General features: G+C 37.8%; 1 protein-coding gene across 3 annotated transcripts in view; it reads right to left on the bottom strand.

Annotated features, from left to right (window-relative positions):
• Positions 1-1,990: 1,990 nt before the first annotated feature.
• Positions 1,991-15,735, bottom strand: part of PRIM2 (DNA primase subunit 2) — a 278,619-nt gene continuing 264,874 nt past the window's right edge. For 2 of the 3 annotated variants that reach the window (XM_036414771.2, XM_045572854.1), the window contains exons 13-14: positions 11,191-11,259; positions 1,991-2,590 (exon numbers count right to left, since the gene is read on the bottom strand). In XM_036414771.2, coding sequence (XP_036270664.1) covers positions 2,366-2,590; positions 11,191-11,259 — 294 coding nt within the window. In that variant the 3' untranslated portion in view covers positions 1,991-2,365. The remainder of the gene's footprint in view (positions 2,591-11,190; positions 11,260-15,735) is intronic. The other variant, XM_045572855.1, reaches the window with a different exon arrangement.

The raw sequence follows: 15,735 nt of genomic DNA on the forward strand, positions 1-15,735 counted from the left end.
AATCAAAATTGTCAAGACCTGTGAAGCATGAGAAATAAATTGCTTTTTCCAACTCCAGGAAACACCAGAAAGACATTAATTTCTGTCGTCTTCTATAAACCTCTAACTCCTCTAATCTACAGACTTCACAATATATTTATATATTCTTCTGTATAACACATGATAGGAGATCAAGCCTCATTACAAAGAAACTGAACTTGTAATGCAACTACTATTTAAACCAGTGTTGTTTTGGACTAGAAACATATAAAACATTCAAGTTAGGATGGTAAATTCTTGGGACTGCCAGTATGAAATGAGTCGGCTAACACACACACACACTGTGCTGTTAATGGCTGTGTCCTTTGGCAGGTGGGAGCTCAGGCTTCATAAGGAAAGGTGAATGTGAGGCAGTGGGAAAAGATAGCCTTGCAAAATGTTGCCAGATATGAAATATCCTGTCATAAGATTTCCCATTGAACTACAGCAGCGAGACTGCTTCTAATATTTCCCCTCTATTTAACACAACAGAGACCTACATAGATTCTGTGCCCGGCTTTCTAAAGCTAACTTAAATCTGTGGTTAAAACAGCCCTGTGCAGCACTTCTTGTTAACATTTAAAAAACAAAACAAAAAAGGACTCCTGATTCTGCAGTTCATGGATAAAGTGGTAGGCAATCATCAGATTCCTGGTGAGAACTATAAATGATAAAAAGAATAGCAGATGGTTTCCGAAGGGAGGAATTTATAGGGGTAATTTGTAATGGAATAATACTGTTTTCTGAACTAGCTAATAATAATTCACAAAGACAAGTAAAGGTTCAGATGGTATCTCGTTAAATTATACATGACAGACTATTCCAAGACATCTTTGCTCAGCAGCTTAAAATACAAACCTGATCAACTGACATGCTTAGGTTCCGACATCTGATCCTTTTTCAATCCTTTTCATGTTGCTGCCATTTTCCAAGGGATTTAAAAAGTGCTTCTCACAGTCCAGTTTTTTGAGTTAGTGTTCTCTTTTCCATGTAGTTAGTATCTGATTCAAGAAGATAAAAGGAAAGTACCTTTCTTCACCAGGAAAAAGGACTGAAATAGACATATTTTTACATAATCTAAGGCAATAGGTGAGGAAAGAGTACATTTCAACCTGGGTCCCTCTTCTTAGAGCCACATCCTCTGAGTGAGCAGAGACCACAGGGAGGAAATGTGTTAGTTAAGGGCCTCCCACAAGGCACTGCTCTGCATAAAGTGCAGGGCCTGCTTCCCACAGGCAGGCAGAGAGCAGGTCATGACTCTATTCAGGGGTCCTCAAACTTTTTAAAGTGGGGGTCAGATCACGGTCCCTCAGAGAGCTGGAGGGCCGGACTATATGAACTACCAATTCCTACTGTAACAACTCGGCTGGGCTCACTGCCCAAAAAACCTGGCGGGCCGGATCAGATTCCTCTGCGGGCCGCATGTGGCCCGCGGGCCGTAGTTTGAAGACGCCTGCATGTGATCTCAACCCCAGTGCTGGCAGAATAGTCATTACTGAGCTTAATAAATTTACTAAACCTATTTGGCAGCTCATAGCATCCACAGAAGCAATAAGGTGTGGAAGTTGGAGGGTGCGATGAAGAAACACTTCAAACTTTCCTTACAACCTCCTGTTTTAATAATTATCTGATCTTTCTGAACTCAGCCCCAGAATGAATGGGAAATGAGGAGTTACCATCATTTTATATAACAGAACACTTCTATTTGTTAATTACATAGCTGACTACAAAGTCTGGTTCTCTTAATTCCTGAATCACAATTCATTTCAATAGAGTTTGCTGCACTCACAGGACAAAAGTTCTCCATGCTGGTGTAGAATTACCACAAACGGCCAATTCAAGAAAAAGTTTAAAATCTTCATTGGTTATCGATCGTGTTGGATATCCCAAAATACCACTTTAAGGATGAAGGCAATGTCTAATCTGTTATTACATAATATGACTCTTGCAATTATACACAGACACACTCATATACACATTGATATTTATTAACAAAAAAAAAAAAAAAAAAAAAAAAAGGTTTAGCTCAAAATTACAATAAAGGTTAAAATAAGTTGTTTTTAGTTGTATTGTTTCTAAGGGACTGTAACCAGTCCACAAAGATGTTTTACCTCCTAAAACAGGACTTACATCACACTATTAAAGTGTTAGATTTCAAGAAGAATTATTTCTCTTCCCTGTTGTTAAAGCAAAATATGGTGGAGGTCTTTATTTTTACCTGCAAACCTGCTTGAAACATAGATGGATTGGAGTAGGGTGGGTGGAGGGAAAAGTTAAACAAAATGTTAAAAAAGAAATGTAGGATATGAAAACTAGTGAGGAAAAAGGGTCACGGACTGCCTAAGAATCAATCACTGAAGTAATCTTCCAGTCCCTCCATATCCATTTTCAGAGAGGAGTTGAGAGAGGCCAGAGCAGAGGAGGCATCCTTGGTTTTCTGGACACTTGGTTTGGGCTGAGGAGTCTCTGGTTGGATCGGTTCCTTCTTCATGTCTTTACCACCATTTAGAATCCTTTGGCTCTCCACAAAGAATTGATTAGGATGATTCAATGAAAAGCCACAATCATCCACCTGTACAGGGAAGTAAATGTATATAACATTAATACGTAGCTAAAGTATAAATAAAAGGGCTTCACACGCTGTCCCAGATCTCATTCAAAAATCTATTTAATACCTGAAACATCGATCCTAGTAGTTCTCATTCATAACATTCAATCTGCTACTTACATCTCATTCAGAGGCAGCTTCAACCACTTCCTCAACAATGACTCCTGCATTTACACTTACAGCCAACACTTGGCTCCAGCTCCCTCTCCATCCAGTCCCGTATCCAACTCCTACTCAACATCTTGGGTGGCTGAAAGGCAGTTGCAAGCAAAATGCCTGGCACACTGTCAGTCAATAGATATTTGTTGTTAAAAAAGGAAGAATGGTCTTTAAACATTCCAGAATCAGAGGGAATGAGTACAGACATGGTCCTCAATACCATTCATATGTTAGAGCTGACTTATAAATCTGGCATAGGTTATCCCATTTAGTATAATACAAATTCTGAAAAAGCAACCTAATTTAATGTTGTTTTTTTTCATGCCAATCTTGGCCTTTCTCTGCTCTTTCTTTGTACAGAAAATCTTTTCATAATATCATTGTGGCTTAATGAAAACGTGACCAGGTTCATTGTTTTATGCTATTTCTTTTTTCAAATATTATCGCACAACTTGAGATTAAATTGTGAATATCATTTCAAATTACCCATTACTCTGTGTTTACTGAAGACCTACTCAGTGAGCCTTTGAGAGGTTATCAATACTTTAATCGAAGATTCAGTAAACACTACTTCCCCTACATTTTTATTCTAAAATTTACTAATGGTGAACAAAATATATTTTAATAGATAATTATTTAATGATGCAAGACATTCTAAGTGGCATAAACACACACACACACACACACACACACACACGTATGTATGTAAGTATGTATGTATATACAGTTAACTTCCACAGAAGCCCTCTGAAGGTAGGTTATCAATATTTCCTAGTTTTTTATATGAGGCATCTGTGAAAGGGAGAGATTAAGGAACTTGCCCAACAACACACAATGACAGGGCAGGAGATGGGATATCAATCGGCAGAGTCCATGCTCAATGTGCAGCTGCCTTGTTCTTATGCCGAGGTCAATATTTTTATATTATATTCATTCTAAAACTTATAAACATTTACTAACTCCTAGTGTTTGATATTGGGGGAGGGGAGTGCCATAGAAGCCAGATAACACGTACAATGAATTTTCTCCTGAGTGTGAACCTCCTGCATGATTTATTTTCTTCACGTTTAACCAGTGGATCAGACTGAGCTGATCACTCATAACACAGCCTAATTCAAATCCCTGCCCTTCCTTGTCTTCTGCAGTTGGAATTGACAACAAAAAGAATACCATTTTGCTCAAGTTATTTTGCTGATTTTTGTTGGTTAAGGGGTATTTTCATTTCTTATTTCATTTTTTATAAACTGAGAAATTATACTTCTTTTGGTCATCTATCTTATATTTATCAACCTTTTTATGTCTCACTCTTCATACTGAAGTGATTTGTATACAGTAGATGTCTAATAAATATTTAGTAAGTCGGGCTCAGAACTAACCAGTGTAAGCCAGTCATGCATTTGACATATTGATTGAAGACTTAATATGTATAAGGTCATGTTATGAGCTAGTAGCAGTTTTCAGCATATAAAAATGTATCTCGGGAAAAAACAAAGAAATGTATTTGACTAAGACTAACTCTAAAGAAATTTCCAGCCTAGTAAGTCATATATTTGAAAACCTCTACCAAGAATGAAGTGATAGGGGTCACAGATGAAGGCCTATTATACTCCACATGAGAGAGAAATTCTGGCTGGGGAGATCAAGGAAGGCTTTGTGAAGGAAGTGGTATATAAGTTGAGTCTGGAAAGAGGGAGAAAGTAAAAAGCTGAAAATGAAGTCAAGCGCAATATAAGCAGCAGGACCACATGAGCAAGGTAAAGAGGCGACATCCCAGGAAAGGAAGTAGTTCAGGTGGCCTGGTGTGAAAGGCATATAAAAGGGAGTAATGGCAAATGAGGCTGGAAAGACAGGCTGGGGCCAGACTTTGGAGAGCCTTGAAAACCAGGCTAAGTAGTCCAGACCTAATTCTGTAGGCAACAGGGACTTATTTAAAATCCGTAAGAAGGGACATGATGTGATCAGAGCTATGGGTAATCTTATGGTAGGTTAAAATGGGTTAGCGGGGGGCTTAAGGACCTGCTGTCACGGTCCAGAACGAACCCTCTTAACAGGTGGTTCAATAAGTAGAAACAAGGTCTTGTAATACTAATCCCAAAACTATACTCAACAAAAGCCTTGCCCTTACATCAAAAGATTAGCAAGTAGCCGAGACCGGTTTGGCTCAATGGATAGAGCGTCGGCTTGGGGACTGAAGGGTCCCGGGTTCGATTCTGGTCAAGGGCATGTACCTTGGTTGCGGGCATATCCCCGGTAGGGGGTGTGCAAGAGGCAGCTGATCGATGACTCTCTCTCCCTTCCTCTCTGTACAAAATCAATAAAATATTTAAAAAAAAAAAGAGGCAAATATAAAAAAAAAGATTAGCAAGTAAATGACATTTTAATACTTTAAAATATGATGTATAAGGAATGTACTTATTTTTTCTGAACTGCAATTTTCATTAATATCCTTACTAACCAATTAAAACAGTGCCAAGGGTCTTGAAATGAGGACCTGTCCCATGTTTCTGTGTAATGTTATGTTTTTCAGTTTTCTCAGGTTTACAATTGCCCTTTCTTAATTCATTTTGTTAATAAATTCACTTTACTGAAGTTGCTTGATAGCATAATGAAATTATGAAGCGTTTCCTTCTGTTTACTGCATTGTATTTTCATCTAGGTTGGTTTTGTTTGTTTGTTTGTTTTGTCTTTTGAGTGTTTGACTTTTACTTTTGGCTGAAGTGTACAGCAGTCCTCAAGTCATTTCATTATTAACACTGCTGAGATCCATAGGAACCTAACTCGTGTTTATAAGTAAACTGTGGTAAAATTGGTTTCACTTACATTTATAGGGTGTTTTGTTTAAAGTCACAGAACCTATTGATAACATTATGTGAAGACCTATTATGTATGGTTGATAATTTCCTTTCATCTTGCTCAGGAAAATAAACAGACTTTTTTTGGGATGGAAGGTGAGGAGCATAAATCAAATGAATGAAACAGATTTTAATCTAAATTACATTAGAAAAAAAAATAAAGGAAGATACCACAATTTCACTTCTTATGAGTCAATAGATGTTTCCTTTACTCTTCATTGAAAACAAAACAAAAATACTCTGTTTCATTCTGGATTTGGGAGTAGTGAGAATTTTCGCACTTCTGCCTGCTGTGAACCTAGTGTGTCTTTCCTTGCCTTTTTTCTTGTTTGGCTGCTATCTGTGATGTTTTTTCTTTGTGACTGATAATTTATTATTATGTTTTATGCACTTTTTAGGTATTGGGAGAGGAAATTCTATAATGCATTTTCATTCTGCCATATTAACTTGGAATTCCCAAATAATTGTAAAGGATCTGAAACAAGAGCAGTGTAACTGAAGTCTATAGGCTACATTATAAAATTTGGATTTCATCTTAAAGGCCATCAGGAAGCCTCTTAAGATTTTTAAAAAGCAGGGTACAGAAATGACCAGATTCCTCCACTTAAAGTTCACTCTAGCAGCTGTGCGGAGGAGAAAGAACAGGAATGATGCATGTGTGCTAGATGTTGGGAAATGAGTTAGGAAGCTACTGCAGTGGTCCAAGTGAGAGATGATGGTGGCTTCTAGCCCAGGATTCTAACTGATATTCGTAACAATGACCCTGAGTTATTATTAAAAATCTTAATTGTACCTGGTATATCTGTTTAAAATGGTAGGAAAATATGTGATAGATTTTAACAAGATATCTGTAGAGATTTATATGGTTGGAAAAACATTATGCTTAGCTGTTTGGAAAATAAGTACCCCAAAAAACTCCACCTAAAGGAGTCTATTTCTAAAGACATGTTTTCTATTAAAAGTCAGATTAATCTGCCCAAGGCTTAATGTTGTCATTACACATGGAGTATGCTGAAAGGAAAAAAGGTACACTGCTCCCTAAAAACACTGAGGAAAACAGTTCTCAAATAGGCCATCTACTGACATCTACTAAGTGAATCTCCCTCAAACTCTTGCTTGGAATCCACACGTTTTGCACACGGTGACCTTCACACAAACATAGTCTTATATTTCTGCCACAGGAAACGTAGATTTTGAAGGCATGGAAGCAATATTGTTTTACCTATGGGATGTTTGGGTTTTAATCAAGAGGTTTTGCATTGACAGCTTATAATGAGGCAGCTGGTATTACCAAAAAAGCCATATGGAACGATCACAGTGCTGCCGTAAATGGTATCAATTAACTGGTTTATTTTCAGAACTTTTATTAAAGTGAGTTTGATTATAGAAGCCTCAGGAAAATAAACAGCGGGTGCTCTTTTTTTTGGGGGGGGGGATGGGGAAGAGGCAGGCAGAATGGCAGAAATCTAACAATAAAAATTCTATTGTTAAATTGAATTAGAAAAAACAGTAAGTGAAGATATTCACAACTAAAAATCTATACTGAGACATCCAGTGAACATAAATAGCCTTTATATTTCATTGATTTATATGTGGTTTAAGTTAGACTTTCTATATGTGGGAGGATTTAGACACATTCTTTTCAATATCTTTATTAATTTAAGGCATGTTTTTTTTTTTAAACATATTTTATTGATTTTTGACAGAGGAAGAGAGAGAGATAGAGAGCTAGAAATGTCGATGAGAGAGAAACATCGACTGGCTGCCTCCTGCACAACCCCCACCGGGGATGTGCCCACAACCAACGTACATGCCCTTGACCGGAATTGAACCCCGGACCCTTCAGTCCGCACACCGACACTCTATCACTGAGCCAAACCGGTTTCGGCAATTTAAGGCATGTTTTAAAAATTGACAATAGTAATAATTTTCTTGTAGGAATAATCAATAGGAGAGATACTACAAAAGCAATTGAGAACTAAAAAAAATAGTGAATGTCACAAAGTCAATGTTTAAATTTAACTAGCATCTTATTAAAAAAGAGTTTGAATAATAGAACTTAATTTGTGAAGGTTCTGAGACCTCTTAATTAAAAGGGTCTGCAAATAATTAAAAACATACACAAAGTTAAAATTCTCAATCTGAGCAAGCAAATTCAGGAATCCAGTCTTCACTGGTGCTGAAAATATCAAACATATATATGTGGCTTGTCTGGTGAAATTTCTATTCTGATAAAACCAAGGAGATCCTGTTGTTTACATTTTATTGATACTCAGTCCTTTAAATTTTACAAAAAAAATTATTAAATTTTTCAATTACAGTTGACATTTAATATTACTAACTTAAGTTATGAAATGATCATCCAGATAATTCCAGTACATACATAGTTGTTGTATTTTAAATTCTGTAGCTATTTTGTAACTCCCAATTTATACTTCTTAATCCCTTCACTTTTTTCACTCCCCTTCTCAACTCCCCTATCTGGTAACCATCAGTTTGTCCTCTGTATCTGAGTTTGTTCTTATTTTAATTTGCTTTTTAGAATCCACATGTAAATGAAATCATATGGCATGTGTCTGTCACTGACCTATTTCGCTTAGCATAATATTTGCTCGGTCCATCCATGTTATTCTTTTTTGGGTTGAGTAATATTCCATGGTAGATATGTATCACCTATTCTTTATCCGTTCATCTACCAATGAACACAAGTTGCTTCTATATATTATAAATAATGCTGATATCTTTTCAAACTGGTGTTTAGGTTTTTTTCAGATACTCTGAAGTGGAATTGTTGAATCATATGGTAGCTCTATTTTTAATTTTTGAGGGTCTTCCATATTGATTTCCAATTTACAGTACTACCAACACTGCATAAGGATTCCCTTTTCTCCACATCCTGGCCAACACTTCTTTGATCTGTGGTTGGTTGATGCTTGAGCTGAGCTTGGAGGTACTTGGGAGAGGTTATTCTGTGAACTAAGGATGGCTGCCACTAGTGTCAGGCTTGGGACCCTTTGGTGGGCACCACAATGTAAGTTGAGGCCAGCTGCCACTTGTGCCTGGTTAGTGGCCATTTACTTGAGGCTACATTCCAAGGCAAGATTGGCCGCTTCTTATGCTAGGCTTGGGGCTACCTGGCAGGAGTTACTGAGACCTTGCCACATGTGCTGATGTTGGCATAGCTTAGCAAGAGGTACAGGGCATGCTGAGGCCAGCTGCTGCTTGAATGCAGTTTGTAGACCTTTGAGAGATCTTTAGGAATATCCACAGCACAAGCCAAGGCAGGATGTTTGTGTGGAGGAGCCGCTGGAACAGGTGGAGGCCTGGCATACAAGTGGGGTGGGGCAGGGTCTCAGGGTATCTCCAGAGACAGTTCAGCAAAGGAAGAATGGTGCCTACCAGCACTCCTGTCCCTGGAGAGTTGTTTTTGAGCCCTGCCCCTCCAGTTAGTTCTTCTATGTATTTCCCTGGTGCTTTTTGAGCTGCTGCCTCTTTGCTGGAGCCCAGAGCAAGTGAGTTTATGAGCAAGTCTGTGCATGGGCTCTTTAAGACCTGCATTGCCTAAGACTCCAGAACTCTCCATCTCACCAGGATGCAATCGCCACTGGTTTTCACAGCCAGATTCATTTTCCCGACACTGGAGCTCTAGGCTGAGAAACCTTGTGTGGGACCCCATGCTCCTCAGGGGGAACCTCCACAACTGAGATATCCCTACCAATTCTCACTCACCACACCATATATGTGGGACCTGTCCATTCCACATCTGCATCCTGCTACCAGCTTCTTTGTATCTTCAGTTTTAGGACTTCTGTTCAGGTAGTCATTAGGAGGTTCTCAATGATAGTTGTCTATGATTCAGTTCTAATTATGATAATTGTCTATAATTCAGTTCTAATTCTGCTGTGGTTGTGGAAGAAAATGAGCACATTTCCTACTCTACCACCTTGACTAAAAGCCTCTAAATTATTATTTTAAAATAATAATGATATTTTTAACATTTAGGTATAATAGAATGAGGGCTAGACACAAAACAGACCGGATTTCTAGCTCCTGATCTCTCATTAACCAGATTCATTACCCTGGGCAAGTCATGTATAAGTGCTGGATCTCAGTTTTGCTTTAATGTAAGCTATGATGATTGGCACATGAATCTAAAAAGGAAAATGCTAATGATTTCAACAGTAGTTATTACAAATCCAGTACCAGATACTGTAGAATAGCACAGTCCTGGTTAGGCTCATAAGTGCTAGACAAGTTACTCAATAGCTTATTTCAAATCCAAGTTCCATCCCCTATAAGCACTATGATTGCATACATGTTGGTTAGTACTTAAGTGTGGATCAAAATAGCTAATGTGTCCAAAGTACTCTGGGCTGGGTCTGGCATGCATTAAGGGTTCTATAGATGTTGGCTGATGTCATTATTATTATTTCCATCATCATTAGTAATATTATAGGATACATTTTCCTATGAAATATTTTATCAAAAAATTCTGCAGTTCTATAACCACAGTGAAAAAATTTCATAAAAACTAATTTTTAAAAATATTGTAAAACTTAGCATAGCCTGGTAGCTAATGATGAATTCAATAAATACACCTTTTGAAAGAAGTTATGCCCCCCCCCCCCCACCTTGTATCCTAGAATGCTCGATGTACTGACAGAAGCAATGTTTCTATAGGTGCATTGATCTCCAAGTCCATTCTTGGATGTCTATATTAGGTTAGGAAGCCATGACCAGGATCAGTATTTGAAGCTTCACTTTTTTATTTATTTTTTATCCTCTGAGTTTGCAATCCTCTTTTTACACCTTTCAGAACCTACTATAGCAGGACTTTCTTATACTAAAGAGGCTGGCATTGAGAGAAACCAAACACTTCACTGACTCCCTTGAAGTTAAGGGTCTACCATGTAACCTAGGTTATTCATGCACATAAATACAAGACTTGGGTAGTAGCTTAGATAAACATGAGGTGGCAACAAGTAAAAGGATCACATTTTCTGCAGGGAAGACGGTGAAAGCCTTAGGTTCCTCGGGACAGCTGTGGCCGTAAGTTCTAGATCTACTCCAGAGGTTGGCTGAGGCCTGTGGGTCAAATCTTGTCAGCTGTTTTTGTAAAGAAAGTTCTACTGGAATACAGCCATGTCTGTTCATTTTCATACTGTCTATGGCTGTACAGCATACACAGCAGAGCTGGGACAGAGACCATATGGACTGTAATGCCTACAATTCTTACAATCTGGCACTTTACAAAAGTTTCCCAACTCTTGGTCTCATCTCTAGATGCGGAGTGGTGGGTGACAGCTGTAATAGAGTAAGGTTTGCTCATGGTGTAGCTCCTCCTAGTAACAACATTCTTGGTTCTGGAGCATCTAAGCTTAACTCTCCCGCCTTTCTATAAATTTCATAAGCCACCCCCAGTAATGTGTAATAAATTCCTTTCTGCTAAAAATGGCGGGAGTGGTTTCTATTGCTGCAACTAAAACCCCTGAATGAAGCAAAGAGTAACAAAAGACAAAGAATTAGGCTTATAAAGTTTAAAAATATACTTACATTATGTGTTATCTCAAAATACTTCTGACAGGCTACCTGGTAATGTGTCCCTTTTACTAAATCCAAAATCTAAAATGAATGGGAAGGAGAGGAAAAAGAATTAGAAATTCAGTTTCTTCTGAATCACTGTAGCTCATGATTGTTGGCCATCTTCATTCTAGACAGGAAACACATTAAATCATGCAATGTGTGTACTTCTTCTGCAGCCTAGACACTGAGATAACATTGATATTACACAGTACTGTTTAGGTCAGCATTAAACCACAGACAAGAGATAGTAAGTGATCTTTCTGATCTACTAACTATGAATTTCAGTAACTTGACCTTGACAACAAGATGAAAACATTCTAGTATTATGACTTTGACAGTTATTATCAGATCATCATATTGCAACATCTAAAATTGTAGATAAAAATATGGTAATCTAAATGGTTGCAGCATGAAGCAATCAAGTATAGTATTTAGCTTTTTATTTTCCACATTACCAGTTTAGATAGATACAGCTGTGTGCCCATCAAGAAAATTTCATGAAAACCCTTTGGGTGAGTATCTATGGGGAGGGAATGCTTTTACCTTCAATCAGATTTGTCCTTTTTTGAAATGAAGTTATTTCTAGTAAAGCTCAGCAGAATTTGAGAGTGAATGGTCTATTCTGAACACCTACTAGGAACATCATCCTATCTTTTGTAAATACAGTTTGCTTTGCAAGTCTACTTCATGTAATCTCCTCAGAATGGTGCAAACTCCCATTCTTATCAGCAGAGTGCAATGCCAGTTGAAATTAGTAAAGTTTTACCACTTCCTCCACCAAATAAAAAATATGTATTGAATATATTTGGCCAGTTTATCAAACACCAAGAAATACTGGAATTAAGAGACAGCTTCAAATGAGGAGAAATATCATTCTGGAGAAATGTGAATTTCTATCCCTGACTTTTCTATGACAAAAAGGAATTCACATCAAGTCTCAAATTTCTGCTGTCGTCATTATTGAATATAGCTTATATCTTTTGACAAATTACATTTGCAGAATGGTCATCATACAACCCTGTCAAGAGTGTACTTAAAAAATTGTTTTTCTCTGAGTGTCTTATAGATTACATTTCTGAATTTCAGGTCATCTTGTAATTAAATCCCATATGAAATGTCAACCAATCACAGCACCCAGGATCCTGCATGTCTGCCTACCTGACCTACCCAGATTTTGTGATTAGAGCAAAATGAAAAGTAAAATGAATGACTATGGATTTTAAAAAGTCACAAAGTTTTCCAAATAATTCTAACATTCTGAGCTCACCTTATCCAATGTTTTTACAAAAAGGTAATTCAAATTGAACTTATAATTGTTTATTGGCAAACATTAATGACACCAATACATATATGAATTTCTGTGAATTAAAATTTTGGAGAAGCAAAGACACAGCATAAAGTTAAATTTGAAATGATTGCACAAATTACCTGAAAAGGAAAGGACTTCACAGAAATAAGCACATAGCTCTGTGGTATATGTTACTTTTATATAAAAACAAAACAATGACTCCAACATCATATATTTCTGTAACTTATACACATACAATATAATATACATTGGGAAGCATGCTATAAATATTTAAAAGAAATGTCAAAAATATCAGTTGGGTAATATACAAATATGTAAAGTTATTAAGGAAAACTGATATATAAGCCATTACATGTGAGAAAAGCAGATTTACGTGTCTTGAAATTTTGATTAATCACATACAATCCTCCTACCACACCCCACTCAGAGTAGGTTCTTCATTAACAAATACGTTGTTTACTTTGTCTCTTTTGATAATCTTTCCAAGATGAATTTTTCTTGCAAATCCACAAATAAGTTATCTAACAATCTATCCTTAGACAACTTTACTGATCATGTCACAGCATATTTGAGTGGATAAAAGTTCCTGTACATATGTAAAGGTACAGTGGATGAAAATGAGGGTTTCAAAGAAAGATACGTTTAGGCCTAGTGAGAGGAGCTAGAGTACACTAAGTAATGAAGACATGGAGATATTAATGAGCTAATAGGAGAAATCAAAAGAAGGACTGCTCTGAGGTGACCAGGGATTATTGGTAGGTATTTTCTGTATTTTAGAGATGAAGAAATATATCCTCTTAAAAATAGGGTGATCTGTTTATCCAGTGAGGGCCATTTATTAAAGAATTAAAAATTAAAAAAAATCATATGCAACCTGGCCAGAGTGCTGAGTGGTTGAGCATTCACCTATGAACGAATGGGTCACAGTTTAATTCCCAGTCAGGGCACATGCCCAGTTGCAGCCTCAGAATGTGCAAGAGGCAGCCAGTCAATCAATGATTCTCTCTCATTGATGTTTCTCTCCCTCCCTCTCCTCTCCCTTCCTGTCTGAAAAAAAAAAAATCATATGCAACTTAATGACCCTGTTTTCCTTAAGAACATAAAATACATGTTTTAAAACTAAGGTAGAAAATGTGCAACATTACTCAAAAGAATTCAACTAATAAAAAAAATTATTTTGATTTCACATTATAATCTACTAGAGGCCCAGTGCACAAAATTCATGCACTGGGGTGCTGGCTGGACCCACAACTAATTGCATTGCACCTGCCTTGACTTGGCCTGGTGCCAGTGGGTGTCATAGTGTGGTCATTCGGAAGGTCATCTGGCTGTCTGGACTAATTAGCATATTACGCTTTTATTATTGATATTACAGAGATGTAGAAAAAGAGAAGGGTCTTCTAGACCAATGAATGAAGTTTGGCTTCTCTCTGAGTAAAATGGGGAGCTACTGTATGCAGTGTTCTAAGCACATGAGTAGCATTCATTGACTTCCATTTTTAACAGGAATATGCTTCCTTCAGTATTATGCACAGACTACAAGAGTAAAGGAAACAGCTAATTACAGAAACCCAGGGAATAAATGATGGAGGCTGGGGTCAGAATGATAACAGTTGTGGTGCTGAGAAGTGGATTTGGAGATGGAAGCATTTCCTACTTAATGACCATAAACTGTTTTTTAAAACTAGCTTTTCTACATGAAGATGCTCAACAGATACCTGGTCCCCAATGTTTTGGAATAAGGCATTACCTGTCATTTAGTCCCTCCTCTTCCAGACTGATTTCCTAAATAGAACTAACTAGTTTTAAAATTCAGTAAAATAATGTGTCATCCTATATAATAAAAGGCTAATATGCAAATCAACTGAATGGTGAAATGACTGGTTGCTATGATGCGAAATGACTGGTCAGTATGACGCTCACTGACCACCAGTGGAGCAGACACTCAACGCAGGAGCTGCCCCCTGGTGGTCAGTGTGCTCCCACAGGGAGAGCTCTGCTCAGCCAGAAGCTGGGCTGATGGGTGGCGAGCGCAGTAGTGGTGTGGGAGCCTCTCCACTGCAGCACTAAGGAACCTGCGGGAGATGTCCACCTGCCGGGTTAGGCCCCTCCACCTCAGTGCACGAATGTTGTCACAGAGCGTCCAGTGTAAACTAAATGTAAGGGTTAGGCCCCTCCACCTCAGTGCACGTATGTTGTCACAGAGCGGCTAGTGTAAACTAAATGTAAAAGACCAAAAATAGCATTTACTAGTCACTAAGCAATATGATTAACAGATGCTTCTTAAGCAGTTATATGAGCATGACACCCCTTATGTCACCAGCATTTTAGATGCACATCCCTTCTGCTGATTTCAGAATTTTCACATTTATACATGGAATACAACTTGAGGCTCTTTCTGCTCATTTTCTTTTTTTTAAATATATTTTATTGATTTTTTTACAGAGAGGAGGAAAGAGTGATAGAGAGCTAGAAACGTTGACGAGAGAGAAACATCGACCAGCTGCCTCTTGCACACCCCCTACCAGGGATGTGCCCACAACCAATGTACATGCCCTTGACCGGAATTGAACCTGGGACCTTTCAGTCTGTAGACCGATGCTCTACCACTGAGCCAAACCGGTTTCGGCAGCTCCTTATTTTCTTATCTTTTTCTGATACAAACATCACTGACAAATACTAGACTAAGGTATTCTACAGGCATGTCTATTTTGAGGGTAGTGCTGGTGTACTCTGCTGCCAGGTTGGATGACTCCAAGGCAGGGAATGCCAACCTAAAATCAAAGGATGAGAAAGGAGAATTGAGGTGTGAGCCAGGTACTAACATTCAGTTGGTGAAGTAGTAGCAAACACAGAAACATGGCAAAGAAACACTAAAATCTAAGAAGGACAGATGCCTGAGGGAGAATCTGTGAAAACAGAATTTGGGGACAAAAGCTAAATTCTCTACATGTTTCAAGCACCCTTCCTGGTTCTGCAGTGATGACTGAAATGCACAGCGGTTAGGATCACTGAACCATCCTTACCCTACTGCCTGAAATTCAGGCTCTTAGGAATCATTGGTCTCATTTAGAATTTAAATTTTTTTGTTTAGTCATAATTCAAATAACCTTTTTTAAAAGTGCTAAGTTGTTTTTTTGTTTTGTTTGTTTTTGTGTTCCTTTTTTAATCCTCAGCTGACAATAATTTTTCCATTGCTTTGAAGA

The sequence above is a fragment of the Pipistrellus kuhlii genome, unplaced genomic scaffold (assembly GCF_014108245.1).
Source record: "Pipistrellus kuhlii isolate mPipKuh1 unplaced genomic scaffold, mPipKuh1.p scaffold_m20_p_5, whole genome shotgun sequence".
NCBI classification, from domain to species: Eukaryota; Metazoa; Chordata; class Mammalia; order Chiroptera; family Vespertilionidae; genus Pipistrellus; species Pipistrellus kuhlii.